General features: G+C 45.8%; 1 protein-coding gene across 1 annotated transcript in view; it reads left to right on the forward strand.

Annotated features, from left to right (window-relative positions):
• The window catches only part of LOC144104972 (venom metalloproteinase BumaMPs1-like), a 30,708-nt gene extending 14,602 nt beyond the window's left edge, over positions 1-16,106 (forward strand). The window contains exons 9-14 of the mRNA XM_077638196.1: positions 701-750; positions 1,152-1,260; positions 7,787-7,957; positions 9,941-10,094; positions 12,677-12,799; positions 15,965-16,106. Coding sequence (XP_077494322.1) covers positions 701-750; positions 1,152-1,260; positions 7,787-7,957; positions 9,941-10,094; positions 12,677-12,799; positions 15,965-16,018 — 661 coding nt within the window. The 3' untranslated portion in view covers positions 16,019-16,106. The remainder of the gene's footprint in view (positions 1-700; positions 751-1,151; positions 1,261-7,786; positions 7,958-9,940; positions 10,095-12,676; positions 12,800-15,964) is intronic.
• The last annotated feature ends 4,791 nt before the right edge of the window (positions 16,107-20,897 follow it).

A 20,897-nucleotide genomic window follows, 5' to 3' on the forward strand; every position in this document is an offset into this window, starting at 1 on the left:
CTACGTTGCTTCTAGATCCATTCTGTACAGGCTCCTGGATTGTTTGAAAGGAAAAAATATTGGAAACTAGGGAATTGTATAAGGTCTACTAAGGGAATCAGGCATATTCGCAGTTAATATAGCGCGTGATCGCAGGTGGTGTTTACAATGTAAATACGTTTTCTTTTTTAACATCTAATGAATGAAGTAATTGCTCACGAAGTTTGGAACTCTTCTTAATGGCTGAGCTTTGATAGCGTAATTTTTATGTGATGTGACATGTCATCGGGATTGAATGAATATGGTTCTGCTTGTACTCTGCTAACAGAGATAAATTTGAAGATGTAAATAAGTTTGTGAATGTTACGCTGCTTCAACTACACACCAGATGTGAACAAATGCTGCTAAGGCTATGTATATATTTATGGTATTTTAAAACCAGACGTCCTTGTTCATAAGGATCAATCGATGATTTAGATCGCGTAAATGTCGAAAAAATTACAATAATGAATGTGACTTTGCAAGGATGGTTCACTCTAACCACCTACTAGTCTTACGATTATAAGTCGCCGTAAAAATAAGACAGATGTCATGTCGTGCAATGTCATTAATGATTTTTTGTGAACAGATAACAGTGTTTTTTGTAGAGCGATCGATAAAAAATTACCACAGTGTTGCAAGAAATTTCCACCGCAATACTTGCCTGCTCTTGCTCTTTCAGGAACGATATGGCGGCTGTTCAAGACTCTAGAGTAGAAAAAAGCCTGCAAGGTAATGCTTAATTTTGCTTTCATCAATCATGTACGCACTATATTTTGCAATTGTTGTTTGCCAGCGTTCTAACCTGCAGTCCGCGCCGTTTTTTTTTCGCCTAAAATATATGCGGCCTAGCTCGAAGTGCGCAAATTATGAAGTGTACCATAGTACCCCAGAAAATAAATCCCTGGTTCTAACAAGAAAATTTCTTTCCCAAAATTGTGTCCCGTTAAATTAAGACGGGGTGTAGGTGTAACAAAACGGGAAACTACACGTAAATGTATTCTATGGTGAAATAAGTAAGGGATTGTACGCTGAACCTAAATCTCATTACGAGAAGAATAAGAGACTACAGCATCACATGAACGCCTCATTTCATAAATACTTCATTGTGTTTATTCTGAAATCTACTGAAGGCTACGCCTTCGTTGGATCGGTGTGCCTGAAATCAAGAGTGGGACTTGGTGAAGACGTCGCCAACACATACATCGGCATTCGAATTATGGCCCACGAAATAGGACACACGTAAGTTTGTTACAAGATTTTGGACAGTTTAGGTTTTTTATCTGAAAATTGACGAATTTATGAGCTGTTTAGAAACAAATGAATTTACTCACATGTATTCATAACTGATCTGAGCGCTTTCAGAGGCCAGCAACAGGTTTGAACGTATGGAAGATAGAAGGACAGCTCGCGTAGGACATTGCAATGCTGATCTTTCGTTAGCACAGCATTGTAAGAGCATGTGCTTGCCTTGTCTATGTCCCGCCGCTGTTGCTCTGTTCCCCTACAATGAATACATGTGTGTAAGCCTCGTAGAAAGCGAAAACATTCGAAAGAGAATCTTTTGAACTCCAGAGCTGCACTCGAATCATAATGCGTGGAGTAGTGGCGATTTGCGGGTTGATAATGATGCATTCTTATGGAATAGTAGATGTTGGTTCGGTTCCACACGTGCATCACGAACCAATGCAGTATCCCTTTCTTCTAGCCCTCCTGCTTTATCCCATAAGGTGCAATCTGGTGAAGGCACAGGGTGTGCTTCTCGACCCGTGTACACCGTCTAGCATTCTGTACGGATCTCACGCCGGTCCACTAACGATCCTATTGGAGCCTCCGCGAAGAATCACCTGAATTCGGGACCCTTCCCACCTCACCAAGGCCGACGCAGCCTCGGATGTCGTGTCCAGCTGATATGGCCACCGTCAAGAGGCTACCTGCGCTGGTCCTTCGCTACTTGCCGCGAACACCCCCATCTTTCCACAGTGATGTTATCGAAGATACTGAATATTCTGTGGAGACCTTTGAGCGGCAGCCCGCTACAGCGGCTGGAGTGACGAAGGTAAGCTCAGTAACCTATACACTGCGCCTGGAAAGTCGGTTCAAACATGATACGAAAACCCTGACCACACCCTTAACTCCTGGAAGACGCTTTGTTGCGACCAGCAAACGAACGAAAGCGTACGCATGTACTTCGAAGCACGCTCGTCCCAACAAGGCAGAGGAGAAGAAGCTTCGGCTCTTCTTGCCATGTCTGAAATAGGAGCTTCTCGTTGGTCTCCTGCGCAGCCGACGGCGCCCTGCTTGTGCAACGACAGCGGGCCCGGCAGAACAATAGGAATGTCAACAGCCTGGTGCCCCATGCTTTTTCGTTATCTCTCGGGAGCAGTGCTGACGCCCAGTGCGAGCGTGTTCGGCTTTTCGTCCAGACAAACTCGAGCGGTTCATTTTGCCTCAGATCGCACTTTTTTGTCATTGAACAAAGTAGTCAGGGAAGAGGTGCGCCCGGCTGCGCAAGAACACCCTCTCCCAAATACCTTTCCGCGGTTCTACGAAAGACCCGCATAAGCGTTATCTCTGCTGCGTCAGGTGACTGGCTGTGGTACCGACAGCCCGACTCTTGCAATGGGCTAAACCAGTTCCTGGTACGCATTTGCCTCTCTGATGCCGCTGTGGGGAGGCAGGAGAAGTCTACGCAGCATATCCGTACCACTGCAAGGCTCTGCGTGGCTTCTGACCCGAGGCACCCGGTCCCCACAAACGGAAAAATATAAGTCAAATGTAGAGGTTCACTTCGCAACTTCGCTACCGCTCACCAAGCACTCACCATTGGTCGAGTTCCGCTGGCTGTCGTTCACCAAGCCCCGTGGAGAAAACTTACACCAGCTACCTCTGGAGGCAAGACCCCTGACTTTAGAACATGAAAAGGACCTCACCTTCAAAAATACAAAGCTCGCGATCTATACTGGCACAGGCTCAGACAGTGACAGTACCCGGCACGCTACGTGGGATTTTTCATGTAAGAATTTACGGAACTGACGTGACTGCGCTCTTCGATATCGGTCCCTACTATTAAGTAATCACCAGTTCACTCGCCGAACTCAAAAATATCTGACAACGTCAACGGGTTCCAACATTAGCACTGCTTACGCGGCCTAAATACCCTCCGGGTACGTTCAGCGCACGGCTCGGCAGATATGATTTCAGGTAAGTCGGCGACATGTTGTATTTCCCGAGTGTTGGAAGACTTGATTCTTGGGATCGACTTTGTCTATTGAAGTTCGCTATGATTTACTCTCAAAATGCACGAGCCATGGTTTTTACGAAACGAACCTTGACAAGCTATGAATAGAAAATCTGCGCATGAACGCTTTGCATATCGTCGAGACCGATGTCATGGTGCCACCACGTTGCAAGGTGCACGTTGCAGGGTTAACGTACTCGTGAGGAAGTAGTTATTCCATAACTAAGAGGACATAAAGAATGACAATATTCTGCTGCTGCTTGCGAAGGGAATTGCAGCTGCAAGAGGTCCCGTCAAGTTAAGAAATGGATGCACCAGAGTCCTCCTCCCGAATGTTTTAAACAAGGTTCAGCGCTGTACACTTTCCTCGAAACTTTTGCCAAGTTTCCTAGTTTGTGCACCGTGGGAGGAGCCTCGGAGGACAGCGGTGGCCCACGCGCTTTGTTCAGCGTTTCAAGACGAACCCGGATGTGTCATGGAGTCAGAATCATCTTCTGTATTACCTTTTAACATATTTTGCAAATTTCATAAACACATCCTTGAATGTCGAGCGTACTCCAGTCTCAAAACATCGCATTATCGCTAATGAAGCCACGAAGCCTGTCTGCCAACGTCTCTACCTTCTTTCCTCAAAGTAATGATACGCCATTAAAATTCAGGTTGCCCAAATGCTTGCAGCTGGAGTAACGGAAGTGTCTACAAAGCCTTGACCACCAGCAGTGGTTCTTGATAAAAAGAAGAGAATACTTTGCGTTTTTATGCTGATTACAGTGAATTTGGAAACGTAACGAAAAAGGATGTTGAGCTGCGTCCCAGAACAGATGACGCGATGGACTGGCTCTGGGACGCCAGATCTGTCTTGTCAGTAGATCTAGAAAGCTCATACTAGGACATAGATGTGGAAGAAAGAGACGAGAGATGAGAGATTTCGTGACGCCATGCGGCCTGTGAGAGTTTAAAGTGCTCTCGTGTGGCCTGCGCTCAACGCCTACCACGGTTCAGAGCATGCTGCGCACCGTCGTAACTAGTTTGAAGTGGCAGTAGTTGCTGGTATTCGAGGATGATATCTTTCGACTAAATCCGACCAACGTTTGGAGCAGTTGCGCATTGTGCTACGAACCCTCAAATGCGCACGACTCAAGGCAAAACATGAGAATTGAATTTGAGGAGCTGTGCTTCCTTAGCCCCATTTTCAGCGCACACACTGTTCTCTCGGACCATGAAAAGACCACTGCCCTTTCTGATTTTTCACGGCAAATAGACAAGATGGCCTGTCGGTGTTTTTTGCGTCTATGCTCTTACTACCGACGATTTGTTCAGCATTTCCCAAGGATCGTCTAACTGTTAACATTGCTGACTACGAATGAGGAGCCCTTCTCATCAAGATGCAATAAAGAGATCCTTTCTTCGAAATACGCAGCCACTTACAAAGTGCTCTGACACTTTCGAATTTCGATCGCACAAGGGGAGAATGGTGTCGAAAACGTTATCGCTTGTGTGAGCGGAATACTGACGAGAACTGAAGCGAACGAATGCTCCATTCGAAATAAAGGAGTAATTACTCATTAGCATGCACCCAAGTGCAATCATTCGGCTACAAAGGAAATCTTTACAGCTTCCACAACAACTTCGTATTTGAAGAATATTCGCCCTGGCCGGGGTTTGTTGCTGTATAGTGGCGCTAGGGTGAATGACAATGAGCTATTACTTTGCTTCCACGACGAGGCTTCTAAAAGCATAACGATTCCGCCGCGACTCGCGGCTGCGGCGAAATGCTCTGACCGTGACGTGCAAACCTGGGCCGTCCAGCAGGTCTCGGCGGCTCTTGAGCGACAAAGGCCTCAGATCCTCCGCTGAGTTGCCGCCTGGGCCCCCGTCACGGCGCCATTAGGTCATGATGCCATTAGGCCATGACGTAAATAAAGTTGTTCCTCCTCCTCCTCTAAAACATTAGACCAATGCCCCTTGCTGTAATATGCGCCATCAACGTCCGACCATGCCTCTACGGGGGACCCTTCCGTATTGTCATCGACCATCATTCTTTATGCTGGCTGGCAAACCTCAAACACCCCTGAGGACGACTGACTGGATGGAGCATGCGCTTAAAACAGCCCGACCTAAGAGTCGTGTACAAGTGTTGGCGTAAGCACTACGATACAGATTGTCTGTCATGCGCACCCATCGGCACATATTGGCCAGAAACCACTCATTATTTTGCTTTAGTTCACTCTGTTAGCGTAACGCAAATTTGCAGCTTCAGAGGACAGACTCAGAGTTAGAGCGGCTAATGGACTGGCGGGAAGGTATGGATGCTCGCACCCTGCGTGGGTTCCCTTAGTAGAATCCATACCATAAATCTGCAAAGTAACGTTCTTTGCAGAGGAAACTTTGCCAATAAAATGCGCTTGTATTTGTGTCATGGCAGTTACGCACAGAAATCTTCAGTGCTCGCTCGGATTAGAGAAACGTACTAACGGCTCTGGTTACTGCCGTGAGTGCGGGCCTACGTAAGAAAATGAAGCGACTGGTAATTCTGGGAGTCTCCGCTAATTAAACCGGCAGAATTTCTTCGACCTGGCGACGAACGAAATAGTGGTTCTCAAAAATTGGCATGAATATGTGTTGTCCTTCAGTGACGCTATATTATGAGAAGTGTACTATAGTTTGCACAGCAGGCTGCTTAACATAGTACGGCGAGACCGCGTCGCTTGCCAAATATCTGCTGTCGGAGTGGCGCAGTTTCCGTCCACATCACCCTGCTTCATGGTGCCCCCGCAGTTGTTGCTGACCGTAGGACTGTTTTCAAAATTCTCTTGACCATGTTTGCCAAAAATCCGACTCACACCAACCACTGACGTCTGGCGGTATATCAACTCATGACCAACGAGTTGGTGAAGTTAGTCAACAAAGCATCCTGATGAATTTTATTTTTGGGAATGAGCAATAAATTAGTCGCTGCCTAGTATACAAGGATCAGGTTTCTTTTTAAGAGGAAACTGTATTTAACAGAGGTCGTCTTAAACTTTTTGTTGTGGAATTTTTCATTAATGGCATCTATCCTCAGAATGCTTTCTTGCTCATCATAGAAATGTGCTTTCATCCCCCAAATTTGCGCTTTAATTCTTCCAAATTTTAACCCGCCTTACTGCGATCACTTTTGTGCAAGATATTCTTAAACGTGGAAACGTTTTTCCCTCTAAAAACTGCGCTGCCTTTGGAACATTCCTTGAGAAGATAAGTTGTGCTGTCCGGTTCCCACGTGAGCCTCTGACGGTACTCTGCTCATGCCTGGACGTAGCGTTCCTGGGAACGATGTGAGTGTTTGCGGCAGATTGTTTCCCATTTTCTGGTCGCCCGAGAAACCTCACACCCGATAGTTGGTGTTCGGACAAAACCCGATGTGCACTTACCTTGTTGTGCATTTGTGGTTGCCTCTATGTATAGTTCTGAATGGTGGCTTAAGGGGTCGTTTGCCATGATTTGCGCCGCAGTAGTGGCGGTGTGGTCAGAAGAGCTCGTGAGCGGAACACGAGAGCTTTCACGTAGACTAGGTTGCCAGAGTGGTTTTATCAGATTTAGTGTTTGCAGCCACATTGATCACGTTAGGTGCTACTGCACATCGCGCCTGTTTTCGGGTTTGGCAAAAAAGCACATTCTTCTTTATTTACTGAATACTCCTGGCCGATTTCTGGTTGCCAAGGCAGGAGTGGGCACATGACGCGTACAAATTAATGGTCTATCAGAGAGAGCTAAAACAAGAAAACAAAGCAAACGGACATACAGTCAAGTTTCTGCGAAAAAAACAGCTCATAAACAAAACAGAAATGATGACATCCTTGTGTTGGACACATCGAGGTGACAGATGAGGTGGACACATCGCAAGGTAACTTATTCGAATCGGCTATTGTTCTTGGATAGACGGCTTGTATGAATTAATTCTGCACTGAGGTATTACGATTGTTTTGTCATGTTTGTGCCGAGTCTTTCGTATTCTGTTGTACTTCATATAAGCCTGCAAATCAATTTTGTCATGAACATTTTAAGAGCGTTAATTAGCTCTTACTCATCACGTTTCGAGATTTGTGGGGTCTGCTACCATCATGAGATCAGAACGCCCTCTGTGGCTGCAACTACTCATCAAGTTTCAATATTTAGAGAGGTCTGCTACCACACTGAGATCACAGCGCCATCTCTGGCAGCAACTAGAAAACAGCACATCTCGCATTCAGACTTGTAGCGCCATCTACAATATTATTGTATAAACAACCACCTGCAGCGTGGCAGCGATGACTTCACTGTCCAATATGATGGATAGAGGTGGAACTATGTGAGTATGACGTCGAGGCATAAAATGGCGGCATAGTTCCGGTTTGTCAAATCCAAGATGGCATCCATTAAAATCGGCAGTGCCCGCCCCCTCACCCTTCCCCCCCCCCCTCAGCAGGACGTCAGCGGATGAAATGGCGCAATAGTTTCGGTTTCCCGAATCTAAGATAGACATTAAAATCTGTACGATCTATTTTTCAGGTTAGGCTGCTCCCATGACGGAACTTCAGTTCAAGGCCATATACCGCAATTTACCGCAGACTCAAATAGGTGTCCCTGGGAACAAGGCTACTTGATGAGCTACATTGAAGAAAACTCAAACAGCATGAAATTCTCATCATGCTGCGACTACTCTATGTCGCTAGTTGCATGGTAAGTAAATTTTCAATGTTTCGTTCATTCTGAAATGGCTACGTCAAATATAACCCATATTTATGATCAGCAAATGTCTCAATATATAAGTTTCATTTCAGGCAAAGTCTCATAGTACAAATGGCGGAAATCATAAGAGGTATTCTTTGAAGCCACCCCTCTAACGAAAGGGTAAAGGCTCTTCTATAACGCTGCCTATTTCGCGTTGGTTTAATCAGTCAACATCCGCACGTGCCTCCAAGGTTATAGGGAGGAACCTTAAATCAGTAACTGTCGTGTCAATGCCGAGGTGAATGAGTTTTGCTATCTTATGCAAATGTCAGAGAGAATACAAACACACTGGAATTGTTTCTCTGTGGAACATGTTTGCGCATGTGTGACATCAAATTTGTGCGCTCGGGAAACTGAATTCTGTCGCGTAGTAGGCCTGTGCTTGCATCAGTGCGCCGAGTTGATTAGAAACTGTTGTTAGACATTAACATAGGAAAGGTGGCGAGTGACCAAGACTGAAAGGATACAAGTTAATGAATAGTAATCAGGGCTCATAACGCATCTCTGAACATGAAAATACCTCACAAATCACATGAACCTAGTCGGTATTTCGTGGGTGGAGAATTCCTTGGAAGTGCAGTAAAGTTGTGCAATGTCTTCCAAGACTTCCCCCATTGTCTTCTACTATCTTCCAAAAATAAATTCGCCTGCATTGCGGTTCGAACCCAGGCCCTCTGTGTTGGTTTAAGCGTTTTAGAGGGGCACGAAGCGAACAAGTTGTGGTGTGTACGACGGTAAAGTGGGTCGGACATGTATACTGATGTTAGGCAACGATTACTTAAAAAGAAAGTTGCTCACGTGTCACGTGATAAATGTCACGGGACAACAATGACCTGCAAACAAAGTTGCTGACGTTCAAAAGCAAATGCTTTCGCAATCCTCCAATGCAGCATACTGCAGTGCTCTACATTTTTTTTATACCAGGTTTTACTGTACTACAAAAACAAAAGTGGTGTTGTGAGGACAGAACTGTTTTCGACAAGGACAAAGTGGTGGGGAAGCCTGCAGAAATATCGCGAACGCATGAGATATCGAAGTGTTCGCTGAGTGAGCATTCCAAGAAATATTTCGAAATGCGTATAATGAAGCTGACTAATTCTTTACAGTAGGTCCCAGAAAATAGCGCCCGGGTAATGTCATTTACAACGTAGCCGGTGTCTTGAACGCGAGCAATCGTCTATCAGTCAAGGAAAAAATTATTTTTCTTTGCTCATTCGAAAAACATGTCTGCCATAATTTCTACATTTGAATCATAATTAATAACTTATTTCAGTCATCTGATGACAATGAAGGCCTAAGTTTATAAGTGAATATATTGCACGCCTAGGTGTTAATGCCACTCTCATCTGGTCTTCTTTTACCGCCCATAAAATTCGAACAAAGTGTGCCGTAACTTGCGCTGGCGTTGAGCCAATTCCCAGTTCCTCCTGAAACAACTGGCTTGACCACCGTAAAATTCACCAATACTTTTGCTGGAATTTTCAACAGGGGAAGTTTTTGTCCAGCAGCGCCCGATAGACATACATTGAGACAACGAAAGCACATGTTAAGCTGTACAGCAGGCAATAATTACGTTTTCAGGACTGCACAGACCGCCGTCACGTTTAGGAGCTGAGGCAGCGGAGTTACACGGGAAAGAGGACATTTTGTCTTCCAGAATGTCTTGCAGTAATTCATCGGCGCAAAAGAAAATGAAGCGCAATCCTCTACGCTTCTTCCCCGCTGAGAAGAGAGGAGCCAGGGGTAAAGGAGACAGCATGCACTATTTACAACTGCCTTTGTTACGTGGAAGCTATATCATTGTGCTGTTCTAGGACGAAGTAGGGTGAGGTAGAAAATGTTAAGAAGTTTTTAGTTGCCTTTCGGGAGCTGACGGCTATAAATGTGGTGGCAAAAATGAATACGTGTTTTACATTTTCTGCATTGTTCTAGGTCGTCACAAATAAAGTGTTTGCATGAGATGAACTCAAACAGTACGATTAAGAGAAAGTACAATACATCAGAGCTTCCTGGCGATATTCTCGATAGAAATAAGCAGTGCAAGTTGACCTATCCAACCCTGCGACACAGAACGTATTTCATGAAGGTGAGTAGCAAAGGTCTAGAGGAATGAGGTTAACCTACTTTGAAAAACCGCTTTTGGCTTTGGAGAAGCTTTAATTAAGAGGTGCGCTTTGCCCCCAGAGTCTACACATCGATAAATAAACGTTTTTTAAAACTAAAGTTTCCTCGTGCAGCTATCATAAACATTTTAAGAACGATAATTAACGATAGCGCAGTGCTCATAGTGGTTATATCATGAGAATCAAAATAACCTCCCTGAAATGCACAAGAAGCGGGTTAGTAGTCTATAAATCATTCCGAACTACTCCGTTGCTCAGAGGGACAGAATATTGAGCAATAAAAGAGACATTAAAACTCGTTTTTTGTAGACAACATTTTAATAATTTTTTTTTAAGTAGGAATGACAGCTAAGCAGGGAAACACTGAGGAGGAGTGAATTTCAAGGGTACCAAAATTTCTTTTCATTAGTTTAGTTTGGGGGGGTTTAACGCCCCAAGGCGACTCAGGCTATGAGAGACGCCGTAGTGAAGGGATCCTGAAATTTCGACCACCTGGGCTTCTTTAACGTGCACTGACATCGCACAGTACACGGGCCTCTAGAATTTCGCCTCCATCTAAATTCGACCGCCGCGGCCGGGATCGAGCCCGCGTCTTTCGGGTCAGCAATTCCTCTTTATGTCGGTGCCTGTTTCATCATTTGCATTATAGTGTGGAGGTCACCTAGTATTGACGGCCCCGTTTATTGACGGCTGCCGAAGAGATTTGCTAAGGGGCGGCGGCAGCGTCCGGCCGGGGCCAATGTCCCGAGCATTGTAACTCGAGTGGACTGCACTTCGCCGTCTTCTGCTTGGGTCGCTATTGGCTCCCCCCCCCCCCCCCCTTCTGCTCTAGATGTCGGGTCGACGAAGAAAGAGAAGATGAAGCTAAGCACCAGAACTATAGAAGAAGGGGCTGAAACAAGTCGAAGTCGAAGTCGTCGGAATCGTTCAGGGTGTTCGGGGTGCAAAGGCGACTGCTGTGGTGTAAGGGACAAGTTTTCGGTGGGTGTCGAGGTACGCGTAGTGATAAGTAATGATCGTGGCTTGATTCGCCATGTGCGCCCCGCACCAGCGACTATGGCGCCGCAGCTGGCGACTGACACAAGAGTCGCGGTGGACACGTATTTCCGGAGAGCGCCTAAGCAAGAGAGCAGGGACCAGTCGCACACAAGGCGCTAGGACAGCGACGGGAAGGGCACAAATCACATAGCCTGGACGCGGAAACAACCAGAGTTGCATAGGGCTTGCGCCCGAAAGTTCGGCGAACGCGCAGTAGCTTAGAACATGAGGAGAGAAGAGAGAATCGACATCTCGTGATTCGATGAACGGATGGTTGAGCAGCAAAGCTGGCCGCCTTATGGAATGCGTTAGAGGTGGGTGTGGTAATAAGAGAAGTATACGGCGTTGAGGGGCACGCCTCTGTAGGGTAGACGTCGCGGGTGCCGACTCGTGAGTGGTGCGCTTCCTGAGAGCGAGGCTTGGGCAAGGATGGTTGCAGGACTGCCAAGTGGTCAGCGAGGAGCTCCTGTGAAGTCAAGTGTGCTGGGAATGGCGCAAAAGTGTGCGCATCAGTGAGCACTCGCGCAAAGTCAGCATCTTCGAAATGGTCACTGGCGGGAAGGAAGAAGGAGGGAAAGGTAGGACTGACTTTGGCATAGCAGTTTGTAATCGAGATGACTTGACTCGTAGGTGGGCGTCGCGTTCTGAGGGGATTCACCGGGGACAGATGACTGGTCATGAAAAAAGACGAGCTCGACACAAAAATTTTCGTGGAGCAGTTGTGGCTCCGATTAGTGCTGGGCTGCACGCCGACCCAAAGGCGCGCAGTGGACAGTTGTGTGTGAGGGCGGACGCTTGGCACGGCAAAAGTCTGTCTGCAGCATCTTAGAGGGGCAGCGGGAATTTGCAGGCGTCACAGTCCGCCAGAACGGCCACGTACAGCTCATCGTACGGCGAGCAGCCTAAGGTTTGGCAATCCAAGTCAGCGCAGCAGGTCGGGAGGAAGGATGTTGCAGAGGACCGCGTCTTTGAACGGCTGGATGGGGTGCAGCGGCAGCGACAGCGTCCGGCCGATGCTAGGGTCCCGAGTGTTCTAACTGGGGTTTGACAATAATGATGATGATGTCCTCAGGCTGAATGGCACATACCCATGGTGGGGGATTGGCCAAGGTGCATTGCTGATACAAACGCACACATGGGTAATGAATGGAGCAATTGGATAATTTTGCGAAGAAGACTGGAATTATGATTAAAAAATGTGAGAAAAGAAAACGGAAATGAAAATGCTCTGAATTCACATTCTAGCATAAGAGTCTACCTGATGCATGTGTGCGTTCGCTTGAGACACATTGTCGTCTTCTGCACTTTCAGGTGCTGTTCGCGTAAGTGGAGAAAAGTGGATGTTTTCTGAAAATGTAAACCGTTTTGAGGGCTAAGTTTTGTCTCTTTCACAAATACAAAAAAAAGTCATTCAATGCAAAACGCGGTTAAAGGTTTGTTAGTGTTTCTTTTTTTGCTTGAAGTTGGAAGCCTGGTTTTGATCTTTTCCAATAATATAACTCCGCAGAAATATGGAACAAGAAACTGTAAAGCCCAGTGCTTCGTGCCTGGAGATGAATACGGAGGGGCGGCTGATCACCACTTTCCAATGCTACTGATTGACGGCAGCAAATGTGACAGTCACGGTGGGGTAAGTGGTTCTGACGTACAGAACGCCGAAAATTTAATATTGCCGTGGGAGAAGGTCTTATTTGCTAAATGTTGCATCCTATATAAAGCACACCAATTCATACAAACTCCCAAATCTGGACAAACTCTCTTAACTGCGCAAATGTCACCATGCCAAACATAGCGCTGAACATTGACATTTTTCCAGCGGGAATTTCGACTATTCGGTGCGCCCCAGTGATTTTAAAAGGCTGTCATAACAAATCGGTGTAAGACTGAGAAGCATTGTATACGTTTAATTTTGCCGCGACTTTCAAGCGAACGCCTTAATATATCAGCGCGTGCGCACCGAAATTCACCACATTCTGTATTTTCTCGGAATTACAAGTGATAATTTTCTCTTTTAGTTGCGCAATTGTCACTACTGACGGCGGATAGATGGCTCTAGCTGGCGTTGTCCAGGAAAGCTGGGATTGCATGCTGTTGGCGGAACGTTGTCATCAATGTTTGACGAAAAGAGTGAGCCGGCGCAATGATAGAACGAAACAAAGAACTAACACATGTAGGCGTTTTTTTTCCTCCTCTCTTCAAGTAGTTTATATCATTACGTCGTGCACCAGCTAGCCCCAGCGAGCCAGCGAGCACTTAATTGCGAATCTGTCATCCTCTTCACTAAGTTAGACTACATTCTTAAAAGCCGCTAAGTTATCAAATAAACGTTCATGTGATAAATGTACACAGTGCGTGAGACAACACTGATATGATATCAATAAATGCAAAGTAAACGAGACAAAAATATGGCAGTAAAGGGAAGGTGAAGTGGTTTTTTGAGAATTCGAGATTATTCAAGAATTCGAATCTATGAAGCTACTAAGCCAAGCATGCAAAGTAGTTTTGCGCTAGCATATAAATTAATGACGTAGTCACTAATTAAAACCGTTACCTTGTTCAGGCATCCAGTCACTGCGTTCGAGGAGTGAGAGGAAACTCGTGGTGACGTCAGTGTGGCCGAAATTTCAGATGCCTGCTGCATTCATCTATACGCTGGCACGCGTCATCGGGTACTGCTAAACAATCCTTCGTGAGCTTTACCTACGGCGGCATTCGCTTTCTTCATTGAAAAAACCCGTCCTTCTATAAAAACCTAGCGCCGCCGTAGGTGATATCATCAGCGTCGCCTTACCCGGTCGCTGTGCGCTGCACAGAAGCCTAAACACCGGCTGAACACCGACGCCGCTTCAGTCGGCCATTACGTCGCCATATAAAATGCTAGCTCAAAAAGATTCAGCGTGTTTTACCGCCAAGTTCCATACATTCGACTCGTTTAAACTCATCGAATTCTAAACCCTCTTCAATTGCCCGCTAAGCTGGCTGCTGACGCAAAATACCAGGTGTTTTAGCGAACACTTGCAAAGATTTTAAGGAATATACTTTTTGGGATAAAAATACGGCTCTTGAGGCATAGTATTAGCAGTGTTGGCGGACACCAGAAAACCGGTCAATCGTCTTATGTAGTAAGCTTGTTTGCAAAATTTAACAATTAACCTTTCCAATCAGTAGAGTTTGGCACCTAATTGCAATAGCATGTTTGTGACCTGTCGTTAGTAATAATAATAATAATAATAATAATTGGTTTTTGGGGAAAGGAAATGGCGCAGTATCTGTCTCATATATAACGTTGGACACCTGAACCGCCCCGTAAGGGAAGGAATAAAGGAGGGAGTGAAAGAAGAAAGGAAGAGAGAGGTGCCGTAGTGGAGGGCTCCGGAATAATTTCGACCACCTGGGGATCTTTAACGTGCACTGACATCGCACAGCACACGGGCGCCTTAGCGTTTTTCCTCCATAAAAACGCAGCCGCCGCGGTCGGGTTCGAACCCGGGAACTCCGGATCAGTAGTCGAGCGCCCTAACCATATCAGTTTTTAGAATTTCGAAAACGTGATTACCCTTGACGCTATGGCTGGGCAAATTTTGGCTTTATTTTCTAGTTACGCGCACTGGAGTGGTTGCATTGCCTGCATGCTTGAGAAAACACGTATTTTCGCACGATGCAGCCATAGTTTGTTAAGCCACAGTGGCGAGTGTAATCGCATTTTCGAAATCCTAAAAATGTGATATGCCTATTACTAACGATCGGCTACAAATCTCTGATTGCAACTACGCGCCTAACACTGCAAGTTAAGAAGTCAATTATTAAAAACTAGTTAACCAACTTACTATTTAAGGCGATTGACCGGTGTTCTGGTGTCCAACAAGACTGGTAATAATATGCCGCAAAAGCTGTATTTTTGCACCAGAAGGCTTGTCTTTGAAAATTTTATAAAGTGTTCGCTGATACACCCGCTGTATCAGATATTGTTTCGTGTGAAGCTAGGAAATATTTTTAGGCGTGTTTAGGCAAGACCAAGCACGGCGATCGATCGAATTTTGTTTTGCAAATCTAAAATACTAGACGGAAAAATGCGCTCGGACATGAGAATCAACTTCTGCCGTCCTTTGAGCATAAATGTTTTGTTCCTGAAATATTGTACGCCGATTGAAGTGGTTAAGAAGATACTTGCGTTTGGCCAAATCTCAAAAATGTATCTTGCAAGATTTACCAGTGATTTCCTCATTATTAGCTTTTCGCCATTGCGCGCAATATTTCGGGCACACTGAAAAGCATCTCTGGCGTGTCAATTGTATTATTTAGTAGAAAAATGACTGACGCCAACCAGGTTAATTTTTGACAAAACACGATGTTTCGGGACCAGCTCGGTGTCTTCTTCACGGTGTGACTACGGGCGAGGCGCAGCTTGGCTTTTTAAGCCCTCGTGTTGAATACCTCCGAGGGCACTGTAGGCACAATAGAATGATATATTTTTTTTAAATAAAAGCAATAGTCTCCTCTGCTTGCCGCATCCTAAAAGACTATTGGCATCTTCAATATATATCGCAGCTATCCCCTCAGCTCCCTTATTCTTAGCTTCTCCCTCCTGCTGATTTATTGTATAAGGAACATCGTCGAAGGAAGCAGTACAAATATTTCTGTTTGATTTATTCCATTGCGGATAATATAGTGACACATTTTTCATAGTTCATTGTGAAGCGCGATGTACTTTCCTTTTGCCTGCGTCTGTTTTGTGCTTTCTTATTAAAACATGAGTGAGCTCGTTTCTACATATTTTATACTTAAATTCTCACAGGTCTGCATAAATGGAGACTGCCGGCAAAAGCAGCGGAGGAGAGGCCGCGAATGAAATGTACAGCTACTGCACAATACGTCGTACACTCGGAAGTGTTCCTCTGGTACGCATGCGTAGAACGACTAATAAACACTGTGTACTGTATCTTCTGTGCATCATACGCGCCAATCAAGCGCACTTGGTATGGCACTTTATTGACATATCATCATAATGAAAAACAAAGCATAACCAGAATAAATAATGCAAAACCAAGGTAAACAATGCAAAACAATGAGCACACAGTGCTAGCGCACGCATATCGCATTTGACCTAACTGTGAAAATAGACCCTCATTTATTTCAATATATTTTGCTGCGAAAATACATTTGCGATTTTAGCAGCACGGAAACAACGCTGATGGTTTGAGTGGGTTAAGCATTAGAAAAGCTGAGCATTGTGTTTACGTTCTCAACTTAAAAAACAGAGTAATCGTGAAAGCTCCTGAAGGGTGGACAACTTGAAGAAATAAGTGGGCCTACAAAGGCACTTTCCAAATGGCTGCCAATACTCATGTCTTATGAGAAAATGAATAAAATTGTTATTTATTTTTGGTGAGCATTGTGTCAAGTCGGGGCTGGTAATTCTTGACATTTTCTTGACGTTCTCCACGATGTTCACTTTAAAGTGCACAAGCACCAAACTCGTTGAATTTCAAGGCAAGCAAAGATTTTCAGCGATTTGCAAATGTGGTTTTGACGAAATGAGGCGCTTGGAGGAGCATTAATCCCCTCATTCATTGCGCCCCCATTGGTGGGCATATAAACATTTGGAGAAAAAATACTTCACTGCATTATTAGGGTGTTCCATATTCATAGTGTCCTCATATCCGGAGTCCAGGACACGCAAATCTTTCTAACGTGTTCTGATAGATTGCGTCAACTCTGCTTATGTCAAAGCGCTTCAGCCTCGTTTCGCCAGTACTGTCCAGTTCATGAAAAGCGAATAAACTTTGATTAGCGCTCAGTGGTCAGCCTTGTCCTTAAATTATTTTCTGAACTTGAAATGTCTTAGATATGATATGACACGTATTTGATTTTTATCGAACTAAATGGGCGGAGTCACTAAATGTATACCGGTTCTCACAGAAAGGCAGCAAGCACATGGACTTAAAAGCATGCCCATTTCGACGTTTCAGTAGCGCCACCTGCAGGGAGATATGTAGAAAAAACATAAGGCCTGTTTGTGAAGTGAGACTGTTTTCTCATACATTTCTGCGTTTTTGTAGCAATTTTGAACGTCGGGGTTGTGTCACTTTTGATTCCAGACCAAAGTGACTGGAACGTTTCGCGACTCGTTTACAGATAGAGTTCAACAAAAAGGTTGACGCTGTTTTTGCATCTTCTGATTCTATTGAGCAGTGTAACATCGGTTCTGATTTTGATTGCCTCCTTACTGACATTGACTCTTCAAGTGCCTCAGACAAATTGTCAGTCGACAGTGCGCTTTTGTCATGCGATGACCCGCCTGAAAGTGGAACTGGAAGCAGCTCCGGGAATGCGTCCACACGTGATAATGACCGGGTTGTGTGGTTTCGCGACGGGGACAGTCATTAAGCAGCGGAAGCGGACTTAAGGAATTGTACGATTGCAGAAAACAAACGATGTCCTCACACTGTTAGAGAGTAACTCACACTGTTTTATGACGTAGTGACCGTCACCGATATGCCAACGCATGTATTATCTGGAGGCGGGACGAAGGAGCACAACGAACGTACTATGGACCACCCTGAATTTCGATGTCGAGTCTCCAAAGCTCCAATATAAAGCTACGAAGGAAAGTAAACCTGCAAACCTAGTGGCACCCCAACAACTGGCAGACCGCCTGGCGTTTATAAAAGTACTGTCCACTTAGTTTCTCTTGGAAAGAGGCTCGATGGCGACGGACACTTTCCAAAGCGTGATGAAAACTACGGCCGCTGAGGCGATGCTACCTGCCACAGTAAAACAGGTACACGTGCAGTCGGTGCGGCGTATCATTGGCATTGGTTACTCTCCTTCTCCCGTGTTCTCCTCTTGCTTCCACAGCTCGTGTGTAGCAAATTGTGGGACGGAGCTGTGGCTGTGCACGTTCCCTTTTCCTTTTTCCTGCCAGTTGAACAAAAAACAGCGTACAGCAATACCGATTTTAGCAGCTATGCTAAATACTGGCGGTAATTCACTGTAATGTGTCTCGCGTGAGGGCACCTCATACTTTGAATATTTACAATCTCTGACATTTTCCATTGAGCTATTTACCCATAACTCCATACCCAACGTTATCACATTGTCTACAGTCAGTTGAGCATTCTAGGGTTAAACAGACATTGCTTCGCACTGAACAAAGTAAGCATATTGATCATTATGGCAAAGTTGGTGGAAGCAGCTAAATTTAGGATTTTAAATATAAAGTAATGCAAAAAAAAACAAAGCTTAGACCAGATGAATAGCGCGCCAAACTCAGCGATAGCTTTGAGACTCTCCGTTCCTGTGCATTGCGTGTGTTCTTTGAGCTGCCGTCCGGACACACGCACGGATAGTGTAACAAGTATCGCCGAGTCTAGCGCATTACGCAGCAAGCGTAGTCCACAGACGCGATATTATCTGGCAGCGTGTTTGCGGGCAGCGTCCGGAGCGCGGACTTCGTGGAGTAAATACGTGGCATTTCTGCGGGTTCCCGCCCTCCGCCTGCATGCACCATACTCGAGGCGTTTACAGTTGTTTGGGGCGTCCTACGAACGAGTGCCCCTTCCAATGCCGATGCTCGACGACGAGGCTGTAGACACTCACTGCGCGCAAGGGATGGTCACGTGATCGTGTGTGACCATCCAGCCCATGCGAAGATGACGAAGGCAGTGCAAAGCCCGTATGCGTTCCTCTTGACTGCCGGCTTCGTTACGTGCGTATCATAAGTGGGATGCAGCTGCTGTACAACAGCAGACCACATGACTTCGAACGTACCATTAAAATTATCAGCTTTAAAAAAATAGATGGCATCCGCCTCGCACGCAGGATGTGCGGGATTCGATCCCCACTGGCGCAGTGTACTTAGCGGTGGTAAAATCGGTAGAAGTCTTCCGCCCGCTTCGTGCTCGGCTCCTTTAGAGTGAAATGCTTGGGAAATGGGTCTCTGAACTCACCTTGAGCAGACAAAAGCTCCTCGTGTCATGGCGCTCTTTGGCCACCAGTGCCGTTGCGCCATAAAAAAATCGTCATTGCCATCAAAAAGATGCGCACTGGTGGCGCGGCACCGCAGATAACGTACACCGCAACCTCAAACCGTGCGTCTCTGAAGAGAAAGACAGGGTATGTTACAATAATTGCGGACTCGTAAGGAAGTCTGCTGCAGGCGTCGGTTACGTGGTTGTAGGCGTAAGTTGCAACCGAAGTGGTGGCGGAAAGCTTACTTGCGGCAGTGTCGTCGGCTAGCAGGGTGACGTGGATGTGTGTGGTGTTGGCGCTGGTTGTTGTGAAGCGGGTGGCTCTGACCATGAACAATATTTTCAGGGTTGGGGAATAACAAGCATATCTGTATTCCATCACTCGCCACCCAGTCGCCGGAATTTTTGGGCAAGCTTGATTGGCACAGAAAATACTGGCGATTAAAAATGAGTGCGCTCCTCTGTTCCTCGACTCAAACAATCCGAGGCGCAAGAATGAACGAATGAATTAATTAATGAATGTAGCCTTTATTGGAAGGAACCAATGGCTCACGGCCACTCTTGGGGAAATAGGAGTAATGGGAGTGTTGGTGCAGAGGCAACCTCTAGTGGGTCGTTTTCATAGCCTTCAGAGTTGCCGCTCTTAAGTCAGTCGACCTCTTGTACACCGCTCCAGAAAGGAGTAAAGAAAACAAGCTCGCAGTGCGACCCGCCCACGAGTACAACACACGTTGGCGCTCGGTGTGCATCCGTCCGGAGGGCTTCCGGCATTGGCATTTAAGTGCGCTCCAAGGATCTCCCTCAAACACGGATTAAGGAAAAACATACCCGATTGAAAATTATTTTGGGGCTTTTTGGTGCATTTTGAATCGAAGAAAAACACCAGCGCTAAACGATGCAACCACAGAAGAATAAAGGACAAAACAGAAGCGCTGTTAATCTGCACCGTCTTTAAACATGTCCCCACGACCGTTTTACAGGGCCGAAAAGAGCACATACTTTTGCGGGACCAGGGCCTGGCGAATACACAAAGCGTACCGTCTTGTGTCTTTTAGCAGCGCTCGTGTCTTTTCCTTTCTTCTTCTGTGGTTGCATGCTTTAGCGCTGCTATTTTTCTTAGATTCAACACGCCTGAGTGCGACGCTCGGCAGTCACTGGCTTCACAGCCGACGAGACAGCAAGACGTGTACAATCCGAGCGAGCGCTAAGGACAGCGAATGAATCCAGAACCACTGCCAGAAACTTTCGGAAATTGGATCTTGTTTATCCAAGCAAGATCACGCCAGAGAAGCTGCAGTACTGCAGTAGGGCATGCCGCGTGAGGTGTTTCTGGTTTTCCACGTTTAGAGATAACGTATTATCTGAAATTATTATAAAATACACGCCTCGTAAGCAAACCTATGGGCAGGTTACGCATAATAAACCGCGGCGTTATAAAAAGATACTCAAGCTACCATGGTTTCATAATTGTTTCAGCTCATTCCTTGCGCAACTTTACGAGCGAAGCAAAATGTCCGTGCACTTTTCTCATTTTTTTCTGTAAAAAAAAAACCTTCATCGTTTACGTCGTTAATTTTAAACCTCCCCGAGAAGTGCGTTGTATATGCCGTGATCTTTCAAGCGAAGGTCATGCGGCAGAAAACGCTGTAGCAGAGCGGCGCCCAGTGCTCGCTTGGGAGAGGTACATGGACTCTAGAAGCGACGCGGTCCGCCGCCTACCCGCCAACCAAAGGAAATGGAATCAGCAAGGTGTTGCAA

Source organism: Amblyomma americanum, chromosome 9, assembly GCF_052857255.1.
Source record: "Amblyomma americanum isolate KBUSLIRL-KWMA chromosome 9, ASM5285725v1, whole genome shotgun sequence".
In the NCBI taxonomy this organism is placed as follows: domain Eukaryota; kingdom Metazoa; phylum Arthropoda; class Arachnida; order Ixodida; family Ixodidae; genus Amblyomma; species Amblyomma americanum.